Source organism: Aulostomus chinensis, chromosome 24 (assembly GCF_037954235.1).
Source record: "Aulostomus chinensis isolate RoL2024-O1b breed Wild chromosome 24, RoL_Achi_v1.0, whole genome shotgun sequence".
In the NCBI taxonomy this organism is placed as follows: domain Eukaryota; kingdom Metazoa; phylum Chordata; class Actinopteri; order Syngnathiformes; family Aulostomidae; genus Aulostomus; species Aulostomus chinensis.
In genome coordinates this window covers 11,661,596-11,677,155 of record NC_141343.1, presented here as the reverse complement: position 1 = coordinate 11,677,155, position 15,560 = coordinate 11,661,596, and the positions used below count along the sequence as shown (strand labels likewise).

At 46.7% G+C, this 15,560-nt stretch overlaps 1 protein-coding gene across 1 annotated transcript; it reads right to left on the bottom strand.

The window, feature by feature from the left end:
- Positions 1-8,033: 8,033 nt before the first annotated feature.
- vgf (VGF nerve growth factor inducible) lies at positions 8,034-14,195 on the bottom strand. The gene is made up of 2 exons (XM_086197265.1): positions 13,984-14,195; positions 8,034-10,768 (listed from the first exon to the last, which is right to left on the bottom strand). The coding sequence occupies exon 2, from the start codon at positions 10,724-10,726 to the stop codon at positions 8,627-8,629; it is 2,100 nt and encodes a 699-aa protein (XP_086053391.1). The 5' UTR covers positions 10,727-10,768; positions 13,984-14,195; the 3' UTR covers positions 8,034-8,626.
- Between the last annotated feature and the right edge of the window lie 1,365 nt (positions 14,196-15,560).

Sequence of the window (15,560 nt, the reverse complement as noted above, 5' to 3'; positions counted from 1 at the left end):
TGATGGACAGATGGGGACGTGAGCAGGTGGAGCTACGGGTGGCAGCTTGAGCCTCTTCAGGTCTGCAGCCTCCTCCAGCAGCACCCGAGATCTGGGATGGGGGGAGGCTGAAGGCTCCGGAGAAGAAGACGAGTTAGGAACACGTATGAGTATGATTCATGTATGACACATAGGAGGACAGAGAGGAGGAGAGAGAAGCCCAGTGCACCATGGGAGATCCCCCAGCAGTCTAAGCCTTTAGCAGCATATCTAAGGGCCAGCCTAAGCAGCCCAACTATAAGCCTGATCAAAAAGGAAGGTCTTAAGTCTGCTCTTAAAGGTAGAGAGGGTGTCTGCATCCCGGACCAAAACTGGGAGACAGTTCCACAGGAGGGGAGCCTGATAGCTGAAGGCTCTGGCTCCCATTCTACTTTTAGAAACTCCAGGAACCACCAGGAACCCTGCATCCTGGGAGTGAAGGGTTCTAGCAGGGTAATAGGGGACTATGAGCTCTGTCAGGGATGAAGGAGCCTGACTGTTGAGGACTTTGTGTGTTAGAAGGAGAATTTCTAATTTTATTCTGAATTCGACCGGGAGCCATGCAGAGACGCCAGTATGGGTCATTTCTGGCACCTTGAGGAAGTTTTGGAAGTTTGAGGGTCTGAGATGACATCTTTTTAGATGACAGACATCTTTGATGCTCTGTGACATCATCTGGGTGGCAGCAATCACCGAAAGATTGAAGGGACAGTTCAGATATTTTTCATGTGGGTTTGTATGAGACGCTGATGCTCTGTCGGTAACTCACCTGCCGTTGATAACGATCGGCTCATCCTCTGTCACGAGAATGAGCGCAATGCAGGAAGTACAGGAAGGCGCCGCTGTCGTATGAGGACCAGCACAGACGTATCTTTTAGCTGCTGGTCCACTCAAATAAATTATATACACCCCCTTTAGATTTTGAAATATTTGGTGCTCTGCATTTCAGACAGCTGTTTTCTTTGGGGACTACATTCCTCAACCGTACAACGTCCATATTACCGCGCAGGTAAAGAATCATCATCAAACATGGCCCTTCAAACAAAAGGCGCTTGCCTGTCTACGGGGTTGAGCAGGTGGCTCAACTCCACCCGCAAAACAGGGCAACATCCTGCTGCGGCGTGCCTTTCATCCTCATGTGATTCAGGAGGTTGAACAACATTCAATTCAGCACCATATTGGGGAAGGTGGGAAGCAGAATGAACAGATGTGTCGTTCTGGTGCAGCAGCAGGAGGACTGTCGTGCCTTCAGACTGATACCAAGCAGCGATGTCCATGAAACAGCTTGGAATCAAAGGAAAGATGAGGAATTGTCATCGCCCGTGTCAGTCCTCTGGTTGCACTTTGGAGGGGGCTGCTGACTGTGAGCTGCAGGGATGAACACACCCACCCACCCAGACCACAATGCTGCTCTACCGTTGGAGAAACCTGTCCTACCCCAGGTCTGGATGTCCTGTGGCGAGGACTTTCACTCCAGGTCAGACATAAAGAGAAGTGCGAATGGACTGGGTGAGAGGAAGAAAAAAAACGGCAACAAGAAATGGCAACAATGAGTCTAAAGGCCAGTAAAAATAAAAATAAAAAAAAAACAGGTGGGAAAAAAAAAAGAATAGCTGGAGCTAGAGTGAGGAGAAAGTAGGAAGGGCTGAGGCCGGGCAGGAGGGGAGAGAAGAGGGAGGGAGGAGGAGAGAGGAGTGGAGGGGTTGATGGCTGCAGCTCTGCCCACAGAGAGGTGCAATGAATCATTGATGTCACATGGTGAAGACTGGGTGACTCATCCACCAACATCATCACAGCCACTGCAGAGTTGCACGCGCACACACACACACACACACACACACACACACACACACACACACACACACACACACACACACGTGCGCGCGCGCTCTTGCATGCCATTCAAACACATTCATCGACTCCTGAATGTGTGTTTAAATGCATATGTGCGACTGTGTGCATTTAAACACACACCCACACACAGTATTCCACTATAATTGAACCCTCACAGCCCGTATCTAATAAAAACAACGCTCAAACACACAACTTCACTCGTGCACCATAAATGCAATTTGATCATTGTGAACCTGCAGCGGTTAACAGATGTGAATTTGTCCCTGTAGTTTTGACACAAGTCCACAGAGGTGGTGGCGTGCAGGATCCGGTTCACTCCCTCCGGATTCGAGCTGATGCCTTTTTCCACTGTGTGGCGATGGTTCTACTTTAGCTCATTGGGATCCTCGTTAGTCACTGCATTGCAGTAGCTGTTCTTCCTGAAGTCCACAGCAGCCATACATTCGTGACGGTACATCATAACAATCTCACATGCAACACACACGAACAGGACCCTGCTCAGACGCGTTTCCACACACACCACGCGTGCATTACCGTCTCAAACTTGTTGCCCTCGCGTCTAACTGATACGTTTTCAACGGTCTTACTGCAAAAATATGACTTCTTTCATCTCATCGCCGTTAAAAATAACTTGGATGTTTCCACACTGAGGTGTTCTCAAGTAACACTGAGGATGATTTTCTTCAGTGATTTTTGTTGTTGTTGATTATATACATAAAATGGTAGAGGGCCCCAGCCTGAAGAAGACGTACATCACCACCCATCAGGTCGTACGTATCACAGTGGGGGGTGAGTTGGAGAGGAGTATCTATATATCAGCGTCCTAGCTGTTCCCAGGACTGCTCTCTTCTGGATAGAGACCTCAGGTGTTGTACCTGGAATTTGATGAAGCCACTGTCCCAGTTTGGGGGTCACGGCCCCTGGCACCCACTTTTGCCCTTCCTCCCCACATCCGCTCCAGCCCCGCTCTCAGCCCTTGGTGTTTATCAAGCTTCTTTTGTTCCTCATTCTTGTTTGTCCATCAACGCAATGTCAGGTTGGTTAGCCATCACCATTTTGTCAGTCTGGATCTTAACTTGGATCTTAGTTTGGTCATTCTCCATCACCTTTGGACGGGTATTCTATTCTGACCTTGACACCCACCCATACTCAGGGGAGGTGTTCCTGTGCACTATGGTTACGGCGCGCCATGCATGCTTTTCCTGCCTGCATCTTACAGCCTGCTACCGTGTGCTGAACTGTCTCAGGGGCATCTTTGCGTCGCTTGCACCTGGGGCCCCGCCCGGTGTGGTAGACTCTTGCCTCTACTGATCTTATACTAAGCGCCTGCTCTTGTGCTGCCATGAGTGCTGCCTCTTTGCTGTCCGGCCTTCATCAGCTTTCGAGTAGGATTTCTTGATGTCAGCCACTTCTTCTATCTGGCGGTGGTACATGATGTTACATCTCTCCCTCTGCATTGGTGGTTTTCTGCTGCTGGAGGTATTCACTTAGCAGTTCATCTTTGGGGGCCACGTTCCCGATGTAGTCCTTGGTAGTTTTGTCTTGGACGATGGCTCTAGAGCTCACCAGTCCTCAGCCTCTCTCAAAGTATCTGATGACTGGCATAGCCCACAAGTTGATGGCTTGGCTTCCCATTGAGCTCACTCCTCAGGCACTGCCTTACTCTGTGGAGTTATTGGGCTATGGCTGACTTCCTTGCGGCCTCACCACGGTTTCCAATTGCCTGTGGGATACTCAGGTACTTGTAGCTGTCCTGAACATCCGAAATTCTGCCTTCTGGTCGCTCAGCTCCATCTGCTCTGATCATCTTTCCTCCCTTTGATGCAATCTGACCACACTTACCTTGTCCAAATGACATTCCGATGTTGTTGCTGTAGATCCTGGTGATGTGAGTCAGTGAGTCAATGTTTCAGTCATTCATGTCGTACACCATGATGTCATCCAAGTAGAGGAAGTGATAAATGGTTACCCCACATTGGAACCAGCATCTCTAGCCGGTGTTCGTGATGATCTGGCTGACAGGGTTCAGGTCTATGCAGAGCAGCGGCAGGGTTATGGTGCACTTGACGGTAACTTGTGCAGTTGGCTTTGACTTGACTTCCAGAGTTGTTTTCCTAAACTCCACTGAGTTCTATGAAGGCTCTCCATGTTCTGTTGATGTTTCACATTTCCAAACACTCCAGGACTCATGTTAAAAGAAGAAGAACGCAAACGGAAGCTCAAGGCTGATGTGGTCCCCGCGGTAGGAGGAGCACTGGGGGCCGTGACCCCAAACTGCAGATTCCAGGAACAACTCCTGTAACCTCAGTCCGGAAAAGCGAAGTCCTAACAGTTTTCCATGATTGTGGGCACAGGCTGTTGAAGAAGCTCTGTTTTTATGATATGACGCCGGTGGCAGTTAAGTCTTTTTCTTATACACATACTTTCCATCTTATCTACATTTTCAAATTTGAATATGTATTGATTTCATCATAACTACACGGGCTGCACAGTGGCCTCACAGCAGGAGGGTTCCAGGTTCAAGCTCCGTCTCCAGCACGGGATCTTTCTGTGTGGAGTCTGCATGTTCTCCTGTTCCTGTGTGGGTTCTCTCTGGTACTCCAGCTTCCTCCCACAGTCCAAAGACATCAAGAGGGGACGAGGCTGATTGATACTCTAAATTGACCGTAGGTGTGACTGTGAGTGTGAATGGTTGTCTGTCTCTATGTGTTGGCCCTGTGATGGACTGGTGACCTGTCCAGGGTGAACCCAGCCTCTCGCCTGTAGACGCTGGAATAGGCTCCACCCCCTGCGACCCTTAATAGAAAGGAATACGCGGAAGACGATGGATGGATGGATTATGACTAGATTTTTCATTAATAATCAAGATATGTGATTATCTGATCTTAGCATGACAACTATGAAAACGAGTAATTAAAAAGAATTTTTGAACACAAACAGCAACATACTACTACTACTACTACCACTAGTACTGTCTCATATAGGTTCCCCTTGTTTCAACTATTATTGGTCTTACTCTTTTAAAAATCTTTGCCTTAATTAAGCTAACTTTACTCTGTAGCACTTTGAGATTGTTGTAATATAAAGTGTATTACAAATAAAATTTCTTCTTCTTCTTCTTCTTCTTCTTCTTATTAGTAGTAGTAGTAGTAATGATAACACTTGCTTGTTTGATATTTAGCCTGTCTATAATGTGTTATTAGACAGACACTTTATTTAAATAACATTAAACACTGGATATATATTCTATTTTTTTTTTCTAATTCAAAGCACACGCAGCAGACGGTAGTTCTGTAGGGTGACAGGATCGTGTGATATTGCAGTAATGACATCCCAATGTGTGTATACCTCATTTGTCTTCAAAAAGTACAACTGAACACGCGGAGTCAAATATAGAATAGAGGAAATAATTCTGTCATTCTTTTTCCCGCTGTTCTACAAACGTAGCCACTATGCTAGTCCCCTTCATGATGTCGTTCCCTCCATTTTAAGTTTGCCAGGAGGTGGCGGCACAGGAATACGGATGAATTACAGTCGTCATGGCAAACATTTACAAATATTCCCTGAACAATATTCAACTTGCCTCTCAAAGGAAGCTGCAGTTCAGGTCGTGGATAGTCGATAGAGCCAAGGATAACAAGGGAGGGTAGCATTCTCAGTTTGGTGTGCTTCATCCAGCTTTATTGTGACATCCATACATCTGATCAACACTTTGTGTCTGCAGTTCTTGTGGGGGTTTTTATCGCTAAAAGGTGACAAAGTTTGGCTATGAGGGAATGACTTTCAGCTGGTCAGGTAGTTCCTGAATATTACTTTTCCAAATGCAACGTGGTCATGAGTCCCTTCACCTTGGTCTTGGTCTCAAGTCTTTCAGGGATGAGTTCAAGTCAAATCGAGTCCGATTCTCAGGCTTCGGTCACCATCTCTGCTGGAAATATGATTTAATCTCCGTGTAAAACTGCCTCTTTGGACCAGAATTGTTTATAATTTGATTTTTTTTTTTTAATTTTTATATTGTTATTAGTAAGATAATGACAAATGTCACATCTGCATTTGAACTGTTTGTCACTGCTGTTGTTATGAACTCATGAGAGTCACTCCACCTGCAAGAAAGTGCAGACAGGTTTGTTGTTTTGGTAGTGGTGAAGGCATTCCCTTTCACGCCAGGGTATCCTCGCCACCCTGACACCTCCCTGGTCTCCTCCCACACTCTCATATTCTCTGTCCACAATGAAGCATTTTGGTAGTAAAAATAGTTGACTTTATTTGTTTTTTTTTTCATGAGTAACAAAAGTAGTCATCGACATGCGCATATTTACATCCAACAGACGCGTTTTTATTACGAACATCACAACAAGGTACATGTAAGAGAGATCACCGTCCCCCGCACATCACTCACAAGTACACCAGTGTCACGGTTGCGGTTCTGTTTAGGATTTTTGATTCTATTTTAGTTGATTTTTTTTTTTTTTACGTCTTCAAAGAAGCACATTTCAGATGCAAGTATACATAAACGTGCAACACGCTATACCCCCCCTCCCCATCTCATAAAAACAGCAAATCCTCGGTAGTTACAAAAATCTGTCTCTGTTCTCTCTTTTTGAACGAATAACCTCATGATGCGTCGCCATGACACTGTTGACGCCGTGAGTTCCCTCATCTCTTAGCGATAAACAGCTGATAAAAGCCAACAGTTCCGACAAAACAAAGAGTGAAGACGGAAATGATGATCGGTGATCCGCCTCCTGAGTTGTTGTTGTTTTGTTTGTTTTTGTTTTGCATGTCAATAAGATATAACAATCATTTGTTCTTACAGCATTCGAATGCGACCCAAGGGGCTCTAATGACAGGTTGTCCTGTTCCCGTGAGCCAACAACAACAAAAAAAAACACGTCAGTGTGACGTTGCTGTGATTACAAACGCACTCTGGAACCCTCATTGGTGGACGACAAATCAAGATGCAGAATTTCTTCCATAGGGATATCAGCAGTACACTGTTGAGCCCCAGGGAGGAAGCCTGTTGGTTTTTCTAGCACTAAAAAAATTCTGCTATAATTTTGTGATTCTGTAAAAAAAAAAGAAAAAAAAAAAGACCCAGGTAAAAACAGCAAAGAGTGAACATCTCCTTTATATATAATGAAAAATGTATGTATTTATTCATGGATGAGAGGAAATAACAACTAAAGGGAACTCAGAGAGCACATTGTTATGTCCAGGCGATCGTAGCCGAACCCAATTCACAAAATGTCTTTTTTTTGGCATACAACAGATCTGCACAAAGATTAAAGGGCTCCTCCTCGGCCCAGGCTCCACCCGCACCAGTTGTGTTTTTTGTGCAATCACGGTGACAAGCAGACACCACCGATGACGATAAGAAATTCTAACGCTTGCCGTATGTTGACATTCATTGTGCTAAGCTAAATAGCGTGGCCCCCAGGAGTGAAGGGTCTCTATCTGCTTCTCTGGCTCTTAATGATGGCAAACCATCAGACTTTGTCTTAAAAGTTAGCGTTTTCCTTTAAACTTCCTGAAATTGCCTAATCATATCCAGGTGACAACGCATACACGCAAACACAAAACAGAAACACGCACACACGATCCTATTTCTTTGGAAACACTTCTGTTTCAGTTGGAGAACACCAGTTGGCATGGACTGTCAGCCCAGTCTATGTCCAATTATGATTTTACATCTGTTTTTGTCGTTGTTGTTGTTGTTGTTGTTGTTTGGCATCTTTGAAAAATGAAAGATCTTATTTGTGAGCTCTTCTAAAGAGTCGGGTTGGGAAGCCAGAAAGAGATGATCTGTTTTGTTCTTCTCACAGAGAAATGTAGAATGACTTCGGTGTTGTCCTTCATGCTTCGGTAAAAGAGCTTTTTCTGAACGCATCTTCTGTGAAAGAATGCCGTGTACAGTCGGACCGGGACTTGGCACTATAGCAACAAGGTAATTGAGGTTATGCAAAGGGATGAGTCATCCCACCATTCTAGGGCTGTTTCTGTGGCTCCCACTGCCCCCACATCCACAGCAGTTTTGGTGTGTTTTGTTTCATGAAGGAGTTGCCGAGTTGAAGCGTGAGTCACAGAGAGGTGCTCGTCTTCCTCAACATTCGAAAAACATTGAAATTACAACCCCGCCCCCCCCCCTGCAAAAAAACAACCCAAGTAAAAAGGCTTTTCGATGAGAATGGATGATGTTTCGCCTCTAAACATGGACTATTGACTCGTCACATGATCATATACGTGGGCACCCCCATGGCTGCTTTGTTCCAAAAAGGTAAACGTTTCAATTCATGTTTCTCCTCGCCCTGTTAGACAAACTGCACCAATGACTGCTCCAATCCCTGCAGCCTGAGCAGATGCAGCTCTACCTCTGGTGCTGTTTGGGTGTCCACATACTTTTCGCCATGTGGATCAACTTCAATGCTCACGCACTAAAATACATCCATCACTCCCTCTATTGTGTCCAACTCACACTCTGACAGTGTCTTTTTAAGGTGCAGGTAAATGTCCTCCTTCATTGGCATTGTCCAAACGCCCAAATGGGGAATGTTTTCATGCTGGCAGTTTCGATGGAACATTCCGACCACTTCTAAAAAAATAAAATAAAATAAAAAATACTCCTCTGTAATGTCCAAATAACAACCAGACAAGCTGGAGGAAAACAAACAACACTGAGTACCAGCAGAACAAAACTATGAAGGAACACGCTCTTCTATCTTGTCCTTGCCATCTCCCCCATCCTCTCGTCCCTGCTTCAGTCCAACAGCTGTGGCCGCTTCAGGAGGATTTGCTGAATGTATTTCTCTAGCTGTCTCTTGCTGCTGTCTGGCGGTTGATAAAACAGTGTCTGTTGAGGGGAGATTAGGGGTCTTCGTGGAGGAGAGGGTGGTTTGGGCACAGGTAGCAGCGGATATCTACGGGAGTACACGGGGAGGGGGTAGCTGGTGTAGTAGGACTTCTGCAGGAGGCCTGGAGGGGGCTGTCTCAGGCGCGGTTGGACCCAGCTACGATAGCTCTGTTTGGGAGGGAAAGCGTATCCAACATCCCCAGGATTCCGTAGGAAGTTGCTGATGGTGAGGGCAGGTTGGGGGACGTAGTAGCGGAGTTTGGGTCTTGGGGGTGGGGAGATGTAGAGGGGGTAGTAGTCTGGGTAGAGCTTCCTCTGGTAGTAGGAGGCATAGGGGTAAGGGACATAGCCTGACCATAAAGACTTCGGGGATTTGAGCCAGGGGTCCTGTTTCATTGATGGGGACTTCTGAGATTTGGGCCAAATTTTCGGGTTGGCTAGAACTGGATCTGCAGCATTGGTCCAGATATCCTGCGGTCTAGTCTGTGGCTTCTCCTGGAACCAGGTTTTGAGGAGGTTGACAGCTGGAGACAGTTGCTTGGAGACAGGGAGGCTGTTTTGGGTGGTCTGTGATTTTGAAAAGTCGTCAGCGGATAATGCTGCAGACATGGGCTTGAGGGGCTGTTGCCAATGCGACATCATCTCCGGTGGCACGTCTTTCTTCTTCTTCTTCTCCACATCGCTGATGATGTCCACCACATCATCAGCAGGAAGGTGGAGCTTACTGGAGATCTCGATCAGCTTGTCAATAGTCTGAGGATCAATATCCTCCTCCTCCTCCTCTGTCACTTCCTGTTCCTCATCTGACCTCTTGTCCTCTGCTGCATTAGACAAAGAGGAGCTGTACTTCCTGTTGCCATTATTCTGTTTGACCATGTAGCGTAATAGCATGTCCGAAGCAATGTCAGCCAACTTCTCCTCCTCCATCTTGGCTCTCTGCGCCTCAGCAGCCTGCCGCCTCATCTCTTCCTGCTCTGCTTTAGCCTGAGCCTCCTCCTCTTCCGGACTCAATTCCTCCTCATCTTCCTCTTCTTCCTCCTCCACTGGTTCATCGCCCTCCATGGCATCCTGTACCGTGTTACCGCCAGGAATATTACCGTCCTCAAACTCGTCCATAAAGTTGCCTCCTCTGAAGGAGGGGATGCTCAGGGCCTTCTGGGTCTCCTCCTGCCATTTGAGCTTCTTCTTGGACATGACGAGACTGCTGCTACTGTCTTTGTTGATGTCGTTGAAACTGCTATAACCTCGGCTCACCCTTTGGCTCGGCTCCAAGTCCCACTCCCTCTTTGCAGCGGTGTTCAACCGAGGGAACTCCTTCATCACAGTCTCTAGACTCTTGAGTTCTTCCGGGTTGAGCTGTTCCTCCACTTTGGTACTCTGCTCTGAGCTGGAGGGTCCCTGGGAAGTGGCACTCTGCTCTTCTACCTGCTTCCCATCTACACCAGGGGGCTGTTGTGTTTGGACCAGGACAGCCTGGCTGGTGGTTTTACTTGTAACCCTCTCAGTCATCCTTTCCTCCTCCTCCTGAGCCTTCCTCCTCTCTTCGGCCTCCTGCCTCTGCTGCGCTTTCCCTTGAGCTGCCATCAGCAGCTCCAGCTTCTGTCGTCTGTCTCTGTCTCGGTCTGCTCCCTCCATTGTTCTCACCCCCTGGTATGCCTTCATCTCCTCATCCATTACTTCCTCTCCCTCCCTCTTTCTCTTGTCTTGTGTGCGATTCAGAGCTTCCAGTAAAACCGCTGCAAGCGTTTTAGGGTCAACATCTTTAAAGAGCTCGTCCTCTGGCTCCTCCACATTCTCCTTCACTCTTTTCTGTATTAATCTCTCCTCCTCTTCCCTTCCCTCCCACTCTCCTGGCAGCACCGTTCCAGCAGGTGTAGCCCAATGTGGGTAAGGGACATCTCCAGGAGCCTCCACAGGGTTGGGGGTGGATGGCTGGAGGAAGGAGGATGTCCCTGTCAGGAGGACCACGAGAGTAAGGGCACTTGAGGCACCACGGATCCCAATCATGGTCACTCAGAACCCAGCTGCAGCAAGGAAGATAATAAAAGCCTGGACAGGAGGGAAGACACAGACACCAGATATCAGTTTCAGTAAGGACAATAATTTATACATTGATTTACAACCTCAGCGCTACTTTATGAGATTGCCTCTCAGTCACATTCAGTAACTGGTTTTGCTTAAGGACACGTCAGCACTCCGTAGCCAGGGCGCGCCCCCTTGCTCCATAGGGCTGTCATTTATATATTTAATTCAAACAACAATCTCCCCTATCATAGCCACACCCGAGGGTGTGAAGATACCTGTACATCAGGAGTTATGTTAAATATCCATGTTCACTTTGACTGTCAGTTACTGACTATCAGGAGGTCTTGCTGACACTCGCTGATAGGAGGGAAACTAGACATTTAATGAGTCTCTAATTCATTCTATCAAGGTCACTGAAGTCCTGGATCTTCTAATACTGGCAAATGCCAACCTCTGAACCAGTCCGTCAGAACTGTGGATTTGGATCAGGTGGGTCGAGATCTGGACTGAGGGTCCAAATTTATCTATTCGGAGCAGAGCAACAAGAGGCGAGCGCATCTCTCCAGGATCATCTGTTGCTGTCATGTGACCCTCCTGATGCTGCAACAAGGCACACAAAAGACTGGTAGGTTCTGAACATCACTTCTGCTTTACTGTTAGTCTTCATGTTGACCTTTGAAGTACTACTTCTTGTTACTTGTACACACTAGAGGACGAGGGACAGTTAGAACCCATAATTCCAATATAACAAAATCAATGTAGGAACCATTGAGTGAATCAACCAAAGCAGTATTGTAGAGAATGCCATGTTACTATTCACATTTTGACGAGTCAGTACTTACTAGTCAGCTTACTCAAAATATATGGACTTTTATGGGATTATTTGACAACGGAATCCCGCCCATAGTGGTGGGAAAAACAATAACTCAGGCCCCCCTGTTTATCGATATTAGTCAATGCCATGTGCTAGCTGCTAAGTCATAGTCTTTCTGCTGCTCTGTGCTAAGATGAACCATCGAAAGGTCAAAGAGCTTAGAACTATGTTTTTAGCAGCAGCTGCTGAACTGTAAAACTAAGAGTAAAGGAGAGAAAACCGGTGGATCCAGGTGTTGACCTGCATCTGCAGGACCAGGTTCGTATCTTGGTCTGACAGTTAGTATAAAGTGTTAAGTATTTTGTCACTAAAATAAGTCAGAGGTCATAAGTAAAGCTACTGCTGTAGCTTGCTAGCAAACAGCTAACATTAGCTAGGGCTTTGAATAGTGGAGTGTGTGAATGACTGACAACATCATGAAACATTTAATGGTTAAGGTAAAAAAAAAACACCTGTAAAACCATCCATCCATCGTCTTCCGCTTATTCCTGTTAAGGGTCATGGGGGGTGGAGCCTATCCCAGCAGCCTTCAGGTGAGAGGCGGGGTTCACCCTGGACAGGTCACCAGTCCATCACAGGACCAACACATAGAGACAGACAACCATTCACACTCACAGTCACACCTACGGTCAATTTAGAGTATCAATCAGCCTCGTCCCCTCTTGATGTCTTTGGACTGTGGGGGGAAGCTGGAGTACCAGAGAGAACCCACACAGGAACAGGGAGAACATGGAGACTCCACACAGAAAGATCCTGTGCTGGAGCCGGGACTCGAACCCGGAACCTTCTTGCTGTGAGGGGACAGTGCTGACCACTGCACCACCGCGCAGCCCCCTATGAAACCCCTAAGCCTAAAAAAAACACACAAAAAACCCCAAACCCCAGCAGGCATCCAGCTTCCAATGAGATAAAACCGTAATGATCTAGTGACAGGGTGAACTCTGATGTTTTCATCTCCAAATGTTAAGTTTTATCTGGTGATGTTCAGCGTTCCAACCCTCTGCTGCATATTGTGCCCTGCATTGGGTGTGGTTTTCTGAGAGTGGCACATATGATATTCAGCCCACCACTGGCAACCAAGAAAGGAGAAGGAATCTATTAGGAACCCCAATAAAAGACCTAAAATCATAAATCTCATCAAATCAAACCAATAAAAACCAAAACATAAATTTGATCCAAACAATGAAACAGATGAGTTGCCAAATAAGAACCAGAGCAGAGAACCACAGGGTAGAAAGACTGGAATTATGACTTAAGGTAGGTTGGACACATCTCATCATCATCATCATCATCACTGTTGAAGGGTAAAATTAACACTAATCATCATCATCATCATCACTGCTGTCATCCTCAGCATCATCAGAATCAAACCAACACATTCTTGGACCTCTGTTTTCAGGACACGATACTAAATAAATAAATAAGTAAATAAATAAATAAGTAAATAAATAAGTAAATAAATAAATAAACAAAATATCCCTGTCCTCCTCAGTTTCTGTGTCAAAAAGCAAAATAAATCTGTTCATTCATTTATTATTATTATTATTATTATTATTATTATTATTATTATTATTATTATTATTATTATTATTATTATTATTATCATTATTATTGACATTTTTTAAATTAGAGACAAACCTATGGAAACGGGTCTATTCTTTCAGGTAAAATAAAGACATCTCAGGAACCGAGTAGCAACAGCAAATGGGGGCGGGAATATCCTGCAGTTTTTGCGGGGGATCTGTGATGCGTGATGTGCAAACACGCAGCAGATGATCACGTCCAGAAGGACTGAAGCCAAACAAATCAACCTGCCTACATGGGTTTAGCTGATTTTCTTTCTTTGTCCGAAGAACCTGGCTGTTCCGAGAAGCCCCGCAGAACCCGGCAGAACATACAGAACCCAGAGACTGTTGTCAACCTCCCGCACCCGCGCCCGCGCCCGCGCGCGCAGGCGAGCACGTGCACGCGCGCTAATCAACCCTCTACATCTGTCTACGTAAATAGTTGGCAGCCTTCCAAACCGTTTTCCGTGGTCATCACTGTCAGTAGGGACGCTCGTGATGACGACAGCTGAATGTGACGATAATGAGGATGATCGTCATCATGGAGGTGTAGGAGGACAACACCATCACCTCTTTTCAGACCCAGCGCACACACACTGACACGTCAAAGGGAAACACGCACGCACGCACACGCGCACACACACACACACACCTGTTTTAAAGTAATGTCGGCTCATATGGATTATCAAAGCTTTATCGACTCTTACCCAATCAACCATGAATGTCTCTCCAACAGAACAAGAACATCTGTAGAATTTGTTGCTGGTGATTTATGAGGAGTCCCAACAAGTTGCACTTACTTGGTGAGTAGGAGCCGCGCGGGGGTGGGGGGTGGGGGTGTGGGGGGGATTCCAGGTCCCCTCCTTGTCACGTCACACTCGGGCTGTGTTGCAATCAGCTCGCTGTGAGTTAGTGAGTGTGTGTCAGCTGTCGTCACTGTTGTTGTTGTTGTTGTTGTTTTTGTTGTTGTTTGTCGCCCAGGCTCCGCTGCTGCCTTTGGTTTCAGCACCACGGACAGCGGCAGCGTCTCTTATACCGCCGCCTCGCTGGCCCACGTGACTCCTGCGTCAAGCAGTTCCCATTGACGTCACCAGACTGGGTTTCATTCATAAGATCAGACGCCCCCCCCCCCCCCACAGCCGCCCCTAACCCCCACCCGCTCCTCTTGTGATGGAGCCAATTAGCTGCAGTGCTGCTGAATGAAGAGAAACCAGTGAATGAATCCGCAGTTTAGAGACGGAGGAGGAGAGACACCAGCAGCAGCAGCAGCAGCAGCGCCAGATATCATGGAGGAGGAGGCCAGTCAGCAAAGGGCCACCTTGTCACCTGAGTTAATCCCACTGCTTTAGTCGCGTTGGAGGCCTTCCTTTTGTTGAACGTGTCATTTCATACATGATCTACTCGGGGCCAGGTGTGTTCAGTGGGCTGCTAAAGATCTGGATCATTTTCGTCACCTGACTGTCGTGACATCAGCCCCCTCCTTTCTGCACCTCCAGCAAGGATTTTCACCACATCCGGCAAACCTCTCTGACTTTAAGCACCTTCTTTCCTTTTCTTTTCACGCTCAGATTAAGAAGGCGCCACTGTAGAGACGGTGACGGTCACTCTATCGACCGTGTCTCCGGTACACATGCAGCAGGGCGGAAGACGGAAGGTGGAATAATCGATCTCAGGTGAATTGTGGGTCGTAGTGCATTCAGCATGTAAATATTCATAAATTAATAAACCCGTATTTTGTGTGCTGACATTTATTTGGCTCAGTTAGAAATGATCGTTTAGCACTTGCTGTCACACAGTATTGGACGTGAGAGTCCTAATATTTGTATTTATTTTTTACATGCAATGCAATGTAGGCTTACTTCCTGTGACCACTTGGTTGCACTGTGACTTAAACTCAGCTTGCGGGCAGCTTCAGGCTTCAGTCTAAAGGCGTGTTCACGCCAAACGCGACGCGGGTTTGGCGTGAACACGCCTTAACTCTCTCATCAAACCCCCTCACTGGGGCATTGCAGTTTCAGGAAAACTTACAGTCTTTAAAAATAACTTATCCCCGAGATATTAAGGTGTATATGATTGTGTTTGGGGAGGCACGGTGGTGCAGTGGTCAGCACTGTCGCCTCACAGCAAGAAAATTCCAGGTTCAAATCCCGGCTCCAGCATGGATCTTTCTGTGTGAGTCTCCATGTTCTCCCTGTTCCTGTGTGGGTTCTCTCTGGTACTCTAACTTCCTCCCACAGTCCAAAGACATCAAGAGGGGACGAGGCTGATTGATACTCTAAATTGACTGTAGGTGTGACTGTGAGAGTGAATGGTTGTCTGTCTCTATGTGTTGGTCCTGTGATGGACTGGTGACCTGTCCAGGGTGAACCCCGCCCGT

Excerpts from the sequence above, each read along its gene's own strand:
- vgf (XM_086197265.1), bottom strand. The coding sequence starts at position 10,726 with ATGATTGGGATCCGTGGTGCCTCAAGTGCCCTTACTCTCGTGGTCCTC.